Source organism: Myiozetetes cayanensis, unplaced genomic scaffold (genome assembly GCF_022539395.1).
Source record: "Myiozetetes cayanensis isolate MyiCay16 unplaced genomic scaffold, myiCay2020 scf5-8, whole genome shotgun sequence".
Lineage (NCBI taxonomy): Eukaryota > Metazoa > Chordata > Aves > Passeriformes > Tyrannidae > Myiozetetes > Myiozetetes cayanensis.
Window position 1 is genome coordinate 1520669 of NW_026087742.1, and position 17860 is coordinate 1538528.

The 17860-nt window shown below is 54.5% G+C and overlaps 2 protein-coding genes across 5 annotated transcripts in view; one reads left to right on the forward strand and one right to left on the reverse strand.

Moving 5' to 3' along the window:
* Positions 1-635: 635 nt before the first annotated feature.
* Positions 636-4013, reverse strand: SOD1 (superoxide dismutase 1). The gene is made up of 5 exons (XM_050333513.1): positions 3877-4013; positions 3391-3484; positions 2944-3013; positions 1428-1542; positions 636-1122 (listed from the first exon to the last, which is right to left on the reverse strand). The coding sequence occupies exons 1-5, from the start codon at positions 3949-3951 to the stop codon at positions 1009-1011; spliced, it is 468 nt and encodes a 155-aa protein (XP_050189470.1). The 5' UTR covers positions 3952-4013; the 3' UTR covers positions 636-1008.
* A 10324-nt stretch (positions 4014-14337) lies between these two features.
* The window catches only part of TIAM1 (TIAM Rac1 associated GEF 1), a 158398-nt gene continuing 154875 nt past the window's right edge, over positions 14338-17860 (forward strand). The window contains exon 1 of one of the 4 annotated variants that reach the window (XM_050333454.1): positions 14338-14454. The gene's annotated coding sequence lies outside the window, so the exon portion shown is untranslated. The remainder of the gene's footprint in view (positions 14455-17860) is intronic. The other 3 variants (XM_050333451.1, XM_050333447.1, XM_050333450.1) reach the window with 3 other exon arrangements.

Below are 17860 nucleotides of genomic sequence, written 5' to 3' on the forward strand. Positions count from 1 at the left end.
AGGGTTTGTCTCACTGCATTGAAGAGTTGGAGACAGAAAGGGGCAGAGGCTGCTCCGCTCACACAAACCCCACCTCACCTTCTCTCCCTTTCCCTCAGTAGGGAGCTGAAAGCAGAGCCTAGGAAAACTGCGGAGCAATTCCTTACTGCCTTCGGCAGCAGTGCCTGTGGAATAACCTCACAGTGACCCTCTGGAAGAGGCACAGGCAGGTGAAGACCCACACAATTGTCTGGCACCAGCAGGGAATGTAAGTTTAAAGTATTTTTACAGTAATTCCTGCTCTACTCCCAAGTTCCAAGTTCCTTTTGTAACATTCCTCAATGGAATGGGGTTATCTAGAACTGCAACCTGCTCCTTCCATCAATATCCTTGTGTACAAGATCAGGGAACACTGATACAAGTCCTCATTAAAATGATTAATTTTCTCTGTTAAGAGAGACTCTGAAATCTGTGTTTCAGAGGAACATGATGGAAGCTGGCACTGGCACACAGTGGTTCCTCCTGGGCTGCCTGGAATACTGCAACTTGCTGGAGGCACTTTAACCACCCACCTGCTGCAGCCCAGGCCCCCTTTCTTTTCCCAGCAGGTGCAGGTTTGGGGATGTTCCCTGTTTACAGACAGCCAGACCCGGGTGTATCTGCCCAGAACATTTATTACACAGGTTGGAGATCCACAAATGCTGCACCTTCACCCCGAGGCAGCGCTGACACCCCCAGGGCTGCTGCTCTTTGCCAGGGTCTGGGATGTGAGCACTGCCCCCATCCTTCCTGGCACACATCCAGTGAGGGAGGCGACAGGGAACAGTGGAATGGTGCAGGTGTGTGAGCAGAGACCACAGAGCTGTTCCATGGGGGACACTTTAATTGCCATGTACATCATACAAAACCGCCGTCAGTCTCAGAGGTTTAAGCGCTGCTCGGGATGCAGAGGAGCAGATTAGTGACAAAATCTTGGGCTTGCACAAGGAAGGGCAAGAGCAGCAGTGGAGCAGCACTGGGGTGCCACACTTAGCAGCTCTTGGCAATGCCGATCACTCCACAGGCCAAGCGAGGCCCGGCATTCCCAGTTTTCTTGCTCTCGTCATCCCCCCCTCTGCCCAGGTCATCCGGCTTCTCGTGGACCTAAAAGAGAAGTGAGGAGACCTTAACTCGTGTTACTGCAGATCCCAGTCCCCACATTCCCCTGCTCCCACACACCAACTGCACAATGTCAAATCCCTATCCACGCTAAAAACTCCCAACTGGACTTTCCTTCCAGTGACAGCATTTGTGCCAATTCCCTCCACAGTTCGGTCACCCACAGCTGGAAGGGGCAAAGTTAAAGGGAGAAGGGGACATCCCTGGAAGGGCAGCAGGAAACTGGGATCTCCTTAACACACAAAGAGCCCTCTGTGGCCCTGCAGCAGCCCCAGCCCCCCTGCACTCACCACCATGGTGCGGCCGATGATGCAGTGGGGGCCGCTGAGGGAAATGACGGAATCCTGGATGTGCACCTCGGCCACTCCTCCCTTCGCGGTCACATTGCCCAGGTCTCCCACGTGCCTGCAACAAGAACACACACAAAACTCAGGAAAATGGCTTGGATTGAAAGCTCTTCCAAGGGAAGGCTAGGACTTTATGTTACTACGCTCAGGCCACGTGTGTCCAGAATCCCCCCCCCATGCCAACAGCATCTCCCTCTGCCCACAGGCTCTCAAATTCCACAGATTAGCCTTTCCTGCACAGACCAGGTCTGGTGGAACACTGCCACTGTTCTTAAGAGCTCTTAATGCCCATCACAGATCAGCTATTCCACAGGCTTTAGGTTTAAATAGGATTAGGAGGAGCAGTTTGTCAGGAAACAGGTCAAAGGGGACACAGGAGGTGCTCAGTTCCAGCCACAGCTAGGGATGATTATTCCAGTCTGGCACTGCCCCATCACTTGGCATCCTGCTCTCCCACACAGCTTCTATCAGAGCTGCATCTCTGCCCGGGATTCCTAGAGAACTGTGCCTCGAGCTGTGGAGTTTTCACGGGACTTCTGGACATTCCAGGGTGCTGCTGTGTCCTGCACACCTGCCCCAAACAAAACACTCACTCAAAACACAGCTGACCATGTTCTGCCAGACTCTATCCAGACTCAGACTCAACGCATTCCGGAAACATTCCGTGCAGCTCAGCCAACCAACTGCTGAGCATCAGCTTCTTACACACCACAAACTCCACATCTTTAACCAAGTCCTATAAAATCAGGTCAAGGGCAGCTTTCCCTTTAGGAATTTGCTTGATTTAAGCTTCCAGGAAGCTTCAGTCCAATTGTTTCAACTGGACACTGATCGAAGTCCTCGTGGGATCCTGCTGCCCACAGCAGGCAGGGCCCAGCAGGAGCGGGATTTGCCAAAACCGAGCCTGCCAAAGCCTCGGTGTCCGTGCAACTCCAACCTTTAGCCCCGAGCAGAGGCTGCCGGGCCCTGACACACCATTTCATGCTGTGTCATGCAGGAGCTGGCCCACAGCCAGCTCCCAGCTCCGCCTGGCCGGCAGCGATCCATCACCCAGGTGGGATTCATCAGCCACACAGGAGCTCTCATGGACACAACCACGAGCGTTCCAGGGCTGATCCTGATGCCAGGCAGGTCCTAATGCTGTCCCAGATCCTCCCAGTGCGAGGCCAGGCTTTAGGTTTCAACCTGCTCCCAAGGGGAACTGGACTGTTGGAACTGCTCCCAGGGGAGGAACAAGGTCTCCCATCGCACTGAAGCACAGAGACAGGCAGGAGGAGCACAGGCTCTCGCTGTCCCCTCCCCACAAGCCACGTCCCGAAGAGGATATTTCAACCCTAACTCAGGCAGCCCAGGTGTCAAACAAGCTGCTGTGCGGTGACCTCAGACATCCTGCAGGATGACCAGGGCCTCCCTGGGCTGTCCCAGGGCCTGTCCCAGCCCAGCCCAGCCCAGCACTCACCTCTCAGCGTCTTTCGGGCCCCCGTGCTGTTTGCCCTCCGGGTTGAAGTGCGGGCCGGCACTGGTGCACCCTGCAACACAGCACAGGGATCCGTCAGGGCAAACCTGCTGCTCCCACGGACCCATCCTCTCCTGCTGCACGTCCGGCTAATCCTCGGGGTGCAAATCACCCACTGCAGACTTAGAATTCCACTTAAGTACAAGTGCTCATTCCAGAGCTCCCGGGGCTCAGCCGGGAGCTTTCTTAATTTCGTAACACCGGGGTGTTAAAGCAGGTGAGTGCTTGGCACGGCAGGCCTGGACCACCAGCCTCAACACGTTCAGAGTATTCCACGGGGAGCACTCCCCTGGGAAAGGCCACACGTTTTCTAACCCAGATTTGCAGCCAACGAGACCCAAGAGCTGCCGCGACACCGCGGGAAGCTCCCCGGAGCCGAGCACCCCTTACCGTTCGTGTTGTCCCCGAACTCATGGACGTGGAAGCCGTGATCTCCGTCGGCCAATCCAGTGATTTTTCCGGTGACTTTCACCGGCCCGTTACCCTTGAAAAGGAAAAGGATTTTATCATCGCCGCGAGGACTTTGGCGTTACGCGGCTCCGCGCCAAGCCAAGGTGACAGGAAGCCCTGCAGGCTCCTCCAACGAGCCCGGCACCGCCTCGCACACAGCGCCGGAATTTATTTATCCGCCTCTAACGCAGCCTTCCCGCTGTTTACCACCCGGCGCAAGCGGTGCCCCTTATCTGGCCGTGCCTTCCCCGGGAAGAGCGGATGACCCCGCGGCCGCTCCCCCCGCCTCCCAGAGGTGACGGCGCAGCTCCCCAGGGCCGCGGCCATTTGGAGCCGCAGCCCCCACCGGGCCCCGGGGCGGATGGAACGGCGGGCAGTGCCTCAGCCCCCTCCCGGGGGTCGCTCGGTGCCCGTGCCGCCCCTCACCTGCTGCTCGAAGTGGATGACGCCCTGCACGGGCCCGTCCCCGCGCATCACGCACACGGCCCGCGCCGCCGCCATCTTGGTCCGCTCCGGCACCGCCCGCCGATCCCGCGGACTGCGGGCACGCTCCCCGCGCCGCCCCGCTTATATAGGCCGGGCCGGCCCGGGGCGGCCAATCGCGACGCGCGCCTCGCGCGCCCCGGCCAATCGCGGCGGGGGAACGGCGGGGCGCTCGCTCGCGGCGGCGGGGGGCGGCGGCGCCCCCTGGCGGCGAAAGGTGCGGGACGGGGACAGGGATCGGGATCGGGAGGGACGGGGACAGGGACAGGGATCAGGGACAGGGATGCGGAGCTCTTGTCCCAAACTGGAATGGATGCGGCGGCTGTGAAGTTGCCCTCCGAACAGCTCCGTGTTTCGCCACAGGGCGATGTTTTCAACTTAAATCAGGAGCACTGGGAGGTCAGGGGGCGTGCGGGGCTTTAGGTAATCGTGGAATGGTTTGGGTGGGAAGGGACCTTAAATCTCAACCAGTTCCATCCCCCTGCCATGGGCAGGGACACCTTCCACTAGACCAGGTTGCTCCAACCTGCCCTTGGACACTTCCATGGATGGGGCAGCCACAGCTTCTCTGGGCAACCTGTGCCAGGGCCTGCCCACCCTCACAGCCAAGAATTGCTTCCCAATATCCCATCTATTCCTGCTCTCAGTCAATTTGAAGCCATTCCCCTTGTCCTGTGACTTCAGGCCCTTGGAAATAGTCTCTCTCCATCTTTCCTGTAGCTCCTTCAGGTCCTGGAAGGCCACAATCAGGTCCCCCCAAAGCTTCTCTTTCTCCAGGGTGAACAATCCCAATCTCTCAGCCTTTCCTCCCAGCAGAGCTGCTCCATCCCTCTGATCATCTTGGTGCCTCCTCTGGACTCCCTCCATCAGCTCCACGTTCCTCCCTGTGCTGTTCCCCCCCCAGGGCTGGAGGCAGCTCTGCAGGGGGGTCTCACCCAAGCAGGGCAGAACCCGCTTCTGCCCACAGGGCTTTTATAATTAATCAATTATCCATAATTTATTTCTGCATATGACCGAGGTATAAATGCCTTAAATTCGAGGTGGTTTTTAAACCACACCTCTTTAAAGGGGCCTCGTTAAAGTCAGGGGAGGATGAGCAGGGGTTGTTTCACACCTCAGGCTCACACCAAACACCTGAGTCACGGCCCAGGTGACATTAATGAAGCAGAAATTTGTTTTCTTGATAACACCCCGTGAAGAGAAAACTCCCCACAAACAACACGGGGGTTGTTTGTCTGAGAGATAGATGTGGATTTGTAGCTTAACCTTGGAAAGATGCTGGGGAAGAGTAGGAGAGCCAGGCAGCTCCTTATCTGGGAGGCACCTTGGCACTGCGGGCTGAACTCCTTGGAGTTTCATTCCCGATGTGCCTGGAGAGAAGACACTCTGTGAATGAATTGTGAGCAAACGGGTCTGTGCTCGTGGCACAACGTGCAGCGCTCGCTCCATCGGCAGCAGGAGAGATTCCAGCTGCCCCCCAGGTGGCTCTGGTTTGAATTTAAATATTTTGTGAACTGTGTTTTAAATAGCAGCGCCTCGTTTTCACTTCCAGTCACCCTCGGCTCCCTCACTTCGTCAGGGCCCCGTCACGAGTGGCACAGTGACACTTTCTCTTACTTCCAGTCCCATCCCGATGTTTTTATCAGGTGGGTTTGCTCCCTCCTTCCTGGAAGTAAGGTTCAGGATGTGCCCTTGTTCGCGCCTGGGAACGAATGTAGAGCACACGGGGCGGATAAGAGCCAGATGTGTCAGGTTTCTTCACAAGTGCAACAATTAAAGTAATGCTTTTAATGACCGTGTTAATCATCGGTGTCAGGGGGCCTGTGAAGGTGTCCAGGTTGGGCAGAACTCAGCTGAGGGACATCCAGCTGGGAGAGACCAGAAACCTCACACAGGTCACACCCTGAGAGTGCCCCCCTGAGATCCTTTTCTTTCAGGAATACAACAGGAACACAAATGTGTTGGTTACGGGTGTGATCCTTCACATCACGGACCCAGGGAAAGGTTTTTTGTTGTGTTTTCTCCCCCGAACTTCCTTTTAACTCCTTGATTTTCTAAGATCTTGCCAGGAGGTGAGAAAACCCACGCCCCTTATCCCCAAAGCAGCTCAACGGGGCAGGGGTTTGACAGCGCAGAAATCATCACTGGACCCTCCCAGGTGAAATGGTGACGTGATTATTTTGTTACTTGGAGCATCAGAGTCAATTCAGGGGGGAAAGGAGAGGGAGGGCATCCCGGTTGTTTCCTAATTTGCCAGATTAAAGGGCAGATGAAATAACTCCCGTGTGATGCAGGTTAACAGCAGCCTAAGCTTCTGTACAGACAGAAGTTAATAAACTTCCCAGCAAAATCTCCAAAAGTAATTTAAAAAAACACCTAAATGTGGCCTGGATCAAGCATAAAGCCCCTGCAGCAGCGACTTCTCAGCAAAATTTACAGGGGTTAAAAAATTAAGAGGGAATTTTGGGGGCTCTGGCTCCCTTGGCAACCGTGCCCCTGGTGCAACTTCGTGGAATTTCCTGCTCGTGGTGGGTCCTTGGGAAAAACACGGAGTTAAACTGAGAGTGGAATGCACACACCCCCGGGATTGCCGGACTAACCCCTCACTGAGGTGACGGGCAGTGCCTTCCCAGTGGGGTGATCCCGTCGCCCCCCGGAGCTGCTCTGTGGAAAGGTGGAAGCCGCCTTTCCGCGTCGGCCCCGGAGCAGAGCGGTTGGATTTGGGAGCGCCCCGAGGGCGAGGGCGGGGGCACACACGTGTTTGTTCAGGCTGCACCACGTGTGTTGCGTTACAATCCCGTGTTTCGAGTGGTCTGGGAGAGGCTTTGGGAGGGGTGGTTTGGGTTTTTTTCCCCTTTAGGATCCCGCTTTCTAGAAGCTGGAGTGTCCCAGCGTTCTGATGCTTTGTCACGGGGCTCAGCTGCCGACACAGCCGTGCCTGGCACAGCCTGGGATGCTCCAGGCTGCCTCCTCTGGCCTTTTGCTGCTGCAGGAGGTGCCATGGACCTGCTGTCCCCTCCCTGCCGGACCCCTGGGCGTCCCCAGACCACTAAATAAAAAACCAGAGCCCGAGGCTTTGTGCTGTCCCGAGCAAGGACGCTGAGTGCCATTAGCGCCTTCCCCTGGGATTGCAGGTGGGGGAGGACACTCTCCCACCTCCCAGGGATGCTGGGAGAGTTCACTCCCGAGTTTGTGTTTGTGTGGCATTCTGAAGATGAAAAGTGCTGTGGAAATGATTGTCGTTTCGTTAGGAAATCTGCGCTGGTGGCTCCCTGGTGGAAATCCTGCAGGCTGCTGGAGCGAAGGGCAGAGCCGCTGATAACCAGGGCCTGGCTCCCCCTAATTAAAGGAGCGTCAGCGGGAGAGCCTTGGCAAGATGAGAAACAACATTTCACTTTTAACAGCTCAACCCAGCTAATCTTTGTGCTGCGAGTCCCTCGCCCCGCGCTGCTTTTGAAACGTGAGGAGGGAGAGGTTGTGTAAATGTTGATTAAGACCTTTGTCCCCCAGCGCGGGGCGTGAGCTGCACCTGGGCACAACCTGCCGGGGCTGCTCAAGCTCTGCCCGCTGCTTTTGTTTAATTTTGTTTCGTCGGTCCGTTCGTTTGGGTTTTGTTTTTTTTTTTCCCTTGTTCACCTTCGCCAAGGGCTGGGATTGAGGTGTTTCAAGCAGTACCAGAGCCCGGGGCGTGTTTCCCCACGGAAACAAAGGGCCTGACAGGCTGAAGCTTGGAGGGCAAAGCAGCTGCCAAGTGACCAGCGGGACGGCCGGGATGGAGGGGAATGTGGATCCTGGGGATTGTGGTGTTTGCAGGCACAACAATCTGCTGAGGGCTTTTCGGGAGCTGCTGCTGCGGCACAGAGGGATGAGGTGCAATCAAACCCAGCTGAAGTTTTAAGTGGCTTTTGAGCTCTTAATAGAGGGGGAAACACCTCTGAAACTGGTCAAGGACAGAACATTGTCCAGAAAGCTAATCTGAAAGATTATTTATTTATTTATTTATTTTAAATTTTTTTTTTACGTGGGAGACTCTCAAAATGTTTATGCTCTCAGGGGTGTTATTTTAGCCACTGAAAGGCACCTGAAGGAATGCAACCAAAACAGCGTGCCTGTGTACAAATATATATTTCCTAATATAGACTGGGAAAACGTGTTTAAAAATATCAACAAGGATAAAAATCAATGAAGTCCAAAGAAAGCCTGTGGCTTTCCATGCTTTATCTATGTTGTGTAAAACAACTGAGTAAGGATTTCATTCACAGTGGTGAAAAAACAAAGCCTTGCTTTGGATTTTTTTGCAACGTTTTTATTTGTACAAGTCCTTCATAGCGGTAACTAAACTAAAAACTTTGCAAATCCCAGCCCACGTGCCAGAGACAACTTCCACGGGGTTTCATTTGGATAGCCTTTGGATTTGGTTTTTTTTTCTTTGCTTAACTCAGCTGTTTTGGGTAATCCGAGAGATGCAAAGTATAAACTTACAGAGAGAAATCAGGAAACAAACGATACAACAGGGTCAACTCTCCCGTTCCTGCAGTGGGAAATCAAGGAGGGCTAACAGAATAGGAGCAGGCAGGCCTCCAGAGTAACAGAGACGAGGTTTTATTGGGAGTTTTCACATGGTCTCTTCCCCTGGGAGCACTGGATGGTCAGGGAGTTCCCTCCCAAGCACCGGGCTGGGTCTGTACAGCTGTCAGCAGAACAGAGGCTTCGGGGTGCTGGTTTAACACAAGCCTTTAATAAGTGGGACTGCAGCTGCAAAATGCATCAGCCACGTGTTTTCGTGCCATTTCCACTGGGCCTTGTCATTAATATTTATGTGACTGCTCTGCAGCTGTTGGGAATTTTCCCCCTGGGCCCGTGGACGTCTCCAGCCCTGCCAAAGGGACGAAGGGCGGCACGGGAGGGGGGGAGCCTGCAGACCTTGCACCCAGGGCTCTGGGCTGGAGGGCTCTCTGGGAGAGGGCAGGAGAGCTGATTGCAGCACTGAGAAAGGGCAGGTGCAGACTCAGAATCCCTGAGGCTGGAAAAGCCCTCCCAGCCCATGGATTCCCCCCTGTGCCCGATGCCCACCTTGTCCCCCAGCCCAGAGCACTGAGAGCCACAGCCAGGCCTTCCTTGGGCACCTCCAGGGGTGGGGACTCCAAACCTCCCTGGGCAGCCCCTGTCAATGTTTAGCAACCCTTTCCATGAGGAAATTCCTCCTGATGTCCAACCTGAGCCTCCCCTGGCACAGCTGGAAGCCGTTCCCTCTCCTCCTGTCCCTGTTCCCTGGGAGCAGAGCCCGACCCCCCCGGCTCCCCCCTCCTGTCAGGGAGTTGCAGAGCCAGAAGGTCCCCCCTAAACCCTTTTTGGGTAATACTTCACAGAGACCGAGCTGTTTCTCTGAAGAAAACAGAAGCAGGAGAGGAAAAAAACCCGTGCTTAACACAAGCCACACAACCACACAACGTGCGTGGTCTCCTACATTTTACAGGTGGGTGCAGAAAACCCCTGTGTGAATGGTTGCAAACAATGTCGGGGGGAGAGTTTAGAGTTAGTTTGTTGAAGTTCATTCGGGGTTTATTAGCGCTGGAGAGTGCCCAGCGTGTTCCACTGGGTGGCATTAGTGGTCCAGATTTGTTTGACAGACTCCTCCTTCCACGGTGCTTCTCTCACAAAAATGCCAGGAAATTTGAAGTAGCAACAAAAAAACAAAACAAAAAAATAAGAAGAAAAAGTAAGATACCTTTGTGAGTGAGGGGTCTGAGGAAGCAAAGGGAAAAAACGATGTAGGTTTATCAGCCCCACAAAAATAATTTTATCTTTTTTCAATAAGGCTTATAATTTGGGTACCTTGATGAACCTTGGGCAGTGTGACAAAATATCAGCTGTGGAAAGAAAAAAAAACCCCTTCCTTCCTTCTCCCACAGGTTGGCTGATAGTTTTGGGGAATAGAGAATCTGTCCTGCAAACAACTAGACAGAAAAAAGATCTGAAAGCCTTCAAGTTGGTACAAATGGTTGCTCTGATTCCTCTGGGGACACGGAGTGGATCTTTGCATGGCATCTTGCATAGACTGTGACAACAACAAGGGCATAAGGGCTTGTTTGTAGGGGAAAAAAACCCCATCCATGAACATGGAACCAGGCTGTCGTGTTCACATGTCTGGGGAAAAAGGATTTTAAAGGGAATGGCATGGAGATACTTCCTGAGTTTCCTGATATTGCAACCACAGGATCATAAAATGGTTTGGGACCCTAAAGCTCATCTCGTTTCTCATCTCACCCTCCTGCCACGGCACGGGAATGGCAGGGGGGAGTGGGAGGCCAGAGAAGCTGTGGCTGCCCCTGGATCCCTGGAAGTGTCCAAGGCCAGGTTGGACGGGGCTTGGAGCCACCTGGGCTAGTGGAAGGTGTCCCTGCCCGTGGCAGGGAGTGGGATGGGATGAGTTGTAAGGTTCCTTCCCCCCACCAAACCACTCTGGGATTCTACAGAATTAGCAATTGCATTGAAAGACTTTGTAATAATAAGCTGACAACAAACAGGGAGTGAAGCCCAGGCTCCTGCCTGCCTCATGTGTGTCCCTCTGACAGGAGCAATCACATCCCTGGGAAAGCTCAGACCGTGCCATCATCCAGAGAACTCTGATTTCACAGCTGGCTTCCCTCGCAGCGGCGGCGAACACAGATAACAGCATTTTTCAAAAGAGAGGCTGAGGTGGACAATAATCCATCAAATGCATCTCCCTCTTTTACATAATCCTAGAGGCACGAGGGTGTGATGCCACTGGGAAAAAAAACCAAAACCTGGGAAGGCATTATTATGGTTTTTGAATCATGTAAAGGCCTGGGAGAGCTGCTCCAAGGGATTATAATGGATACCTGCACTCAGGGAAGCACAGAACATCCCGGCTAAAATTCCTACTAAGAAGAAATAGTTACTTTCTGTGTATGGAGTTCAGGGTCTGGCAAACCAGCCTGAGTTAGTTTTACTTGAAAGCCAGAAGGAAACCTTCATCATTACATTGTTGCCCCTGTTCTCAAAGGGAAAAAGAAGGCAAGGGTTGTGGCGAACATCTTATTTTAGCCACAGGCAAAACTGGCAGGAAAAGAAGTCTCAGGGATGAAGTTCACCAGTACAGAACAAGTCCCCAGTTCAGACCAGTTTGGATGACTGGTGGTGAGGAATCCTGCTGCTGCAGGCAGGATGTAAAACATCAGCAGCACCACCTTGAAAGGGTGTGCTGGTAACATTCTACAACGATTTTTTTTTCAAAGAACAGTTTCCCTGATGTTTGTTTTTTTTTTAATCCTTTTTTTTTTTTTTTTTTCAATTTTCCCACTTGGAATGTCCCCTGCAGTTCCTGCCTCTCAGGTACAGGCGTGCACTGCTCGGGAGCGAGAGCATTCTTTTGTGTGGAGGAGAAATATCACGCCGTGCACTGCAAAGAGAAAAACGCTCTGTTTGCAGATAATTAGTTTTACAAACGGAGAGGGGACGTCTGGAGTGCAGACAGAGCCTGGCTTTTGAGCCTCCCTCATCCATACAGGTTGTTCTGTGACGAATGCTGTGTTTTCAATCACGGAGTTACCGCCCTTGCAGCAAGTTTTACTCTGTTCATGGAGAGCTACCGGGCTGGTTTTATTCTGACTGAGCTACTCCTGTGTGCCCCTGTCAGAAACAACTCTTCTTTGGTGCAGCTCAATCGTTCACAAGCTCAGGATCCTCACAGGAAGGTGTGTTTTGCTCCTGCGACGTGTCCCAAAAACAAGGTTTGCTGCTGTTGGGCGGTCGGTGTGTTCAGCAAGGGGAGTTTTCAGCCCAGGCCCCTGTTCTGCTTCCTTTTAAGAATTTTTGGAGGAAACTGAACTTTTTTTATGCACACAATCCCTGGCAGCCAAAAATAACAAGCCTTAAATTAGCACTGAGTAGGTGGGAGGCGGTGTGTGGGGGATACAACCAGCACACCGGCTCGGCACAACTGTCTGGGTATGGAAATGAAGAGATGGGACCTGACGTGCAGAACAACTGGAACTGTCAGATGACTAATGAATTTCACCCGCTGAGGCCCCTGGAAAAGTGGCAAATGAGGTGGGATTACTTAAAAAATATGCCTGTATTAGCTGACACAGGCCCCAGGTCTGCTGGGATGCAGATGCCTGCCCATGTGTGCCCGGCAGTGGGAGCCGTGGGAGGGGCTGCAGCGGGGCAGGGGTGGCAGAACCGGGGGATGGGACACATGGGGTTCTCCTGGGATGTGTTTTGGTGTGTGCCATGGCAGGGAAAGGCAGAGCCTGCAGGGGAGAGCGGCTTTTTGTACTGGGAGACAGTGCCAGGACAAGGGGCAGTGGTTTTAAACTGCCAGAGGGCAGGAATAGGTGGGATATTGGGAAGGAATTCTTGGCCGGGAGGGTGGGGAGGCCCTGGAATGGATTTCCCAGAGAAGCTGTGGCTGCCCCATCCCTGGAAGCTGGAGAAACCTGGGATAATGCGCTCCATGCCTATGACATTGGCTTGGAACTGGATGGGCTTTAAAAGGTCCCTTCCAACCCAAACCATTCCATGATCCCCGTTGTGACTGAAGGGGACCGGGACATCCCTGGGATACGGGGATATTTTGACATGCCACCCACAGGCTGGGGAGAAGCACGTGCTTACAACCTGATGGGCACCCTGCAGTCCTGGTGTGAAGCTGCAAACCAAACGGGTGTGACCTGTCACTCGCTCGGGATCCTGTGATTGCTCCAAGGGGCCGCTTGACTCGCTGAACCCTCCTAATCCGGGGCTGTAGCAAACCATTAAATTTTAATAAAACCTCCTGGCTGAATCAATGGGGAATTTTACCCGAAAATCAAAGCCAGGAGAGGCCCTGCATTTAATCTTGCTGATTAAATGCTCTGACTATAGTGTGGTAATGCCATTTAAAACCTGCCATTAATTAATCAATGGCTTGATGAGGAAAACTGACATTTAATATTTGGATTTGATTTGCAAGCAACACAGTGATTAACGAGTAGACAGCTGAGATTTTTGCATTTGATTTTTTAACAGTAGAGCAAATACACAGTGTTGGAAAATAAATATTCTTTATTAGGTACACATTGGGCTGATTTGGATTTTCCCACCCACGACTTTCAGAGGTGACGGGGAGGTGCTTCCAACTTTTTTTTTTGTGTCGAGAACCACTTTCGGTTCAGACGCAGCTCATGTTTATTTATTAGTGCGTTATGAAATGTATTTATCCAGGCTTGAGCTGAGTCACGGCTCAGCAAAAACCAAGCGCCTTGGCACTGCGACCACCAGAACTTTTCACCGTTTGTACATTTCGTCAAACAAAGGTGTTACAAGTTACACAGTTCTCTTATTAATTAGCATTCTGTCTTCTGCTGGTTAATGGTTTGCTCGGGCTAATTAATCCCATGCTCAGCCTTTCTCTTCCTCTGGGTCGGTGGTCCATGGGTTGATCTGCCCCTGCTGGAATTACCCTTTTCCCAGTCAGAGCTGATTTCAGCGCGGTTCCTGAGGTGTCTCCATCAGTTTCTTCCTTTATCTCGGGGGTTCTGACAGATGTCCTCGTGGCCCATAAATCCTGCATTCCTTGTGCCCACTGTCAGTGCTACATCCCTGGTACATTACCGAGCTTTGTTAGGTGTGAGACCATCGGAACCCCTCGGGCCCGGATCCTTAGCGCGGAATTCTGACATTCCAACACCTGGGCATCCTTTGGGGCTTGTTGGCCGCTCTTCGTTCCGCGGCTTAACCCCCCCCCCCTCCCTTCTCGCTGATTGGTACACAAAGATCAAATATTAAGAGAACATACTTTCTTAAGGGGAATTTCTGCATATTCCAGGGGCAGGGGCGGGGGAAAAGCTCAGCACTGATCTTCGAGGCGGTCCGGGGGGGTGCGGGGTCGGTGTGGCTGCACCGAACCGGGACGCGCAGGGGTTCGAGCCGCGAGGGGAGCGCGGTGCCTCGGGCGCTCGGGCACCGTTCCCCTCATCGCTCCCGGCCCCTTCGCCGGGGTCGGGGACCTTCTTTCTCGGGGCGTGGGGTGGTGGGAGGCTGCGAAGGGACGCGAGAGGCCATGACGGGACGCGAGGGGCGGTCGCCCCTCAGGGGCCCGGAGCGGCCCCCTCCCGCCTGCGCGCGCCGGCCCCGCGCACCGCACCGCGCCGCGATTGGCCGGAGCCCCGGCGCGCGCGCCCGGGGGGGGTGGCCGCGTGCGCTCCCCCCATTGTCACGCGCGGGCCCCTCTCCCAACGCTCCCGCCGCGCGCCGCGCCCGCCGCCGCCGCCTCATTGGCTCGCGGGGCGGTGATTGACGGGCGGCGCGGCCAATGGGCGGCGTCCGCCCCCCAATCCACCCACCCACCCCCCCTCCCGCGGGGGGGTCTCAATATGGCAGCGGCGCCTCCCGGCGGCGGCGAGCGCTGAGGCGCGGGTGTCCCGCGGGCTCCGGACCCGCCACCCCCGGACACCCCGTCGGACACGCACCGGGCACCCCTCGGACACGCAGCACCCACCGCGCACCGCCCCGCAGGTGAGAGCGCGCCCGCCCGCTCGCGTTTCCGCCTCCCCGGCGCGCCGGAGCCGCCGGGAGCATCTCCATCCTCACCGCTCCCTCCGCCGCCCCGCACCGCCCTGCACCGCACCGCACCCCGCACCGCACCGCGGGGCAGAGCGGCGCGCTCGGCCCACGGCCGGCCCTGCGGCAGCGCCGGGGCTGCGCTTCACGTGTCACCGCCGGCGGCTGCGGGACCCGCTGGGACCAAACCCCCCCCCCATCCCCGGTCCGGGGATGCAGCGAGGGGCAGGGCCGGGCAGCGGTCACCGGGGACAGGGCACGGCCGGGAGCTGCGGGCATCCCTCGGGAGCAGCGCTGGGCTCCGCGGGAAGCGCTGCCCTGGCTGGGGGTGCCGGCTCCCGAGGGATGCCCGCAGCACTGGGGTCCGTGGGAAGCGCTCCCGAGGGATGCTCGTAGCCCCGGGATCCATGGGAAGCGCTGCCCTGGCTGGAGTTGCGGGCTCCCGAGGGATGCCCGCAGCCCCGGGATCCATGGGAAGCGCTGGCACCAGCGCGGTCGCAACAAGAGTTGCGGGAGCGAGCGCGTAATTCCCGGACCGCGTCGGGTTGGGAAGAAGCGCTGGGTGAAATTGACCTGCTGTTCCCAGGCATTGGTCATTCATTCCCACTTTGCCCGCGGCATCCGGAGGATTCCGGGCTGGTGGAAACTGGCTGGGATTAGGGTGCAGGTAGCGCTTGTGACTTGTTAATCATTTTGCCGTGTGTGAAATTCTGATTGAAAAAAAAACGTATCGGCATAAATTAAGGGAGGCTGAGATCCACGGAGTGATTGCTTGGGTGCCTGTGATTAGAGCATCTTTCCCCCCTTCCTGTGTTATTAAAATGCTCCCGTCGTTTTCAATGACACTTCAGTGCCTGTGTTGTAAATTATTGAACAAGGGCGAACGGGAACCTCTCTCACCTGTGCTGGAAGGGCCCGATCCCACAGGGAGCAACTTCCTGGCTCGGCAGTTTTCGGGACCCCTCTCCCGAGTCCTTGCTCCCCTGTCCCTGGCTGCCCTTCACCCTGGCAAACCCACCTGGGTCAGGCAGAGTTGGATTGCACGTGATTGTCCTTGCTGCTTCCCGATGATCCCCCATGGAAGGGACAGTCCTTTGGGATTCCAGAGGTGTGGCTGACCTTGGAAAGCACCGTGGCTTTCTCTCTCAGCTCTTGCCTGATCTGCCCTTGCAGGCTGTGATGGGGGGGACTGATACATGTCCAGGTCCTGGGAAGTGTCTTAGACTGGGATCATCACCCCCGTGGGAGTTACTGTAACTGTTGGGTCGTGGCAGTGAACGTGCTACACTTGCACCTTGGTCCTACTTGGGGGAAAAACAAGGATTGAGGAGCGGCTGGGGAATGAATGGGACTGTTTCTTCCCTTCTGGGCCCTGGAAGGGTGGAGGTGGAAGAGGAATGTGGCTCACCTGTGCTTTGGATACAGGCAGATCACTCCTGCTCCCACTTTGGCTGTGGGATTTGCTGTGGGATTTGCCCCAGAATCGTGATTCCCACGGAGGGAGAAGCTGTTTCCTTCTCCAACAGCAGAGCGGCTTGAAAATGCGTGTTTTTTCGGGGATTCTGCCAGCCAGAATTTAATCTGCTGCCTTGTTGTTGTTGTTATTCTTGCGGTAATGATCCAGTTATGCTTCCTGGGATATTAGAGGCAATATTCCGGAGTCCTTAAACAAATGCTCGTCATCTTTAATGATAACTGACTTTGGGATCTGGCCCTACACCATCTCAAGCGGTGCTGACTGTAATTTGCCTTAAGGGAGACAAGATAAACTGCTGTTTGAAATGGCCTTTTCAGTGCCTCTGGCTGCTCTTGACCAAAGCAGAATCCAGTGATTTTGCCTGGTCTTGCTTGGAAAGAGGAAAGACAGGGGTGGTGGGGTTTTCCTTCTGTGAGAGGTGATGATGCCGTGCAGTCCTTCAGGGGCCAGGAACACTGGCAAAAGCCTCGTGGGGCCTCATTTGAAGGGATCAGTGTGTGTAACAAGGGGGGAAAAAAGCCATGTTGGGTGAGTAGCAGAGCTGTGTTTCTGAGGAGAAGTTCTCATGCTGTAGTGAGGAGCGTGGTATAAATAGCAGCGCTGGGTTTTAGGCACTGAATTCAAAGTTATGGTTTCCACAGCAACCAGCACTCAGCCTGTCGTTTGTGTGTGGAATATTTCCCCCTTTTTTTAAAAAAAAAAACCAACAACCCACGTGTCTGCCTTCTGGTGTTGTGCTGTGTCCATCCCTCCTCCACCAACACCCCCCGCTCTCGTTCCTCCTACGCTGTTTTTGAGTGTCCTTCTCCCAGTGGTTGTTGTCTTTCTCCATCCCCAACTCCAGGCTTCCCACTGCCTTCTCCTGGGCCAGGAGATCCTGGTCACCACGTTCCTTTGTCTTCCAGGCCCTCCTTTTGGCGTGAGGGCACAGCCCTGCTTGGCATCCCAAATCCCTCAAACACCCACCGGTGTTTCCCGTCTCTCCTTTCCCCACAGGGTTGTCATCCCACTGGTAGATCCACATGCCCTCCTGGCTCCTCCTCAGCCGTTCCTCTTGCATCCCAGAGGAGATGAGAGCTGTGCACTGTGTGAAGGACCCTGGGATGTGCCCTCCCCATAGGAAGATCAGGGATGCAGTGCTTGTTTTTTTATGAATGTTTGTCATACAAATGTGCAGCGTTGCTAAAGTGGTTTCATTTATAGCCAGGGGGTTGATGTATCTGCATGGTTGTGTCCAAGTTACAGTTTCCAGAGCAACTGGAGCAGCTTTGTGTCTTGGAAGACTGTTAACTAAAGCATGAAACATCACATCGAATTTTCCTTCCTTAAATTCCGTGATTTCAGCTGCTGTTAAGAACGCAGCTGTGCTTATCTGAGAGCATGTTTAAAAGCCTGGAATGACCAAGCAGATCATCTTCAGATAACCTACCCTCTGCCATGAGAGCAGGGACGGGAAATGTCAGCCCCCAAAGTAATTATCCTCAAAGTTACGGCATGAGGCACTTGAATAGAAAAAGGAAACAAAATAACCCACCAAAAAAGCTACCAAAGGGAAAAAAAGCCAAAAAAACCCACAATGAAATGGGCCACCTCAAGGGCTGGGGGCAGTTTTGGACACCACAATACAAGAAGGTTGTAAAGCTCTGGGAGAGCATCTGAAGGAGGAACACGGATGGTGAAGGGTTGGGAGGGGCCATACGAGGAGCAGCTGAGGGCACTTGGAATGTTCAGGTGGAGGAGGTTGAGGGCAGAGCTGGCGGGGGCTGCAGATCCAGTCTCTGCTCTGGGTGAGCGAGGACAGGAGCCCAGGGAATGGCTGGAGCTGTGTCAGGAGAGGTTTAGGCTGGATCTCAGGACAAGGTTCTTCCCCCAGAGGGTGGTTGG

Bases quoted from the DNA above. Each gene is read 5' to 3' on its own strand.
- SOD1 (XM_050333513.1), bottom strand. From the start codon at position 3,951: ATGGCGGCGGCGCGGGCCGTGTGCGTGATGCGCGGGGACGGGCCCGTG. The intron at 3,485-3,876 runs GTGAGGGGCGGC...TTCCTTTTCAAG, and splicing joins TCATCCACTTCGAGCAGCAG to GGTAACGGGCCGGTGAAAGT. The intron at 1,543-2,943 runs GTGAGTGCTGGG...TTCTTGTTGCAG, and splicing joins GGCCCGAAAGACGCTGAGAG to GCACGTGGGAGACCTGGGCA.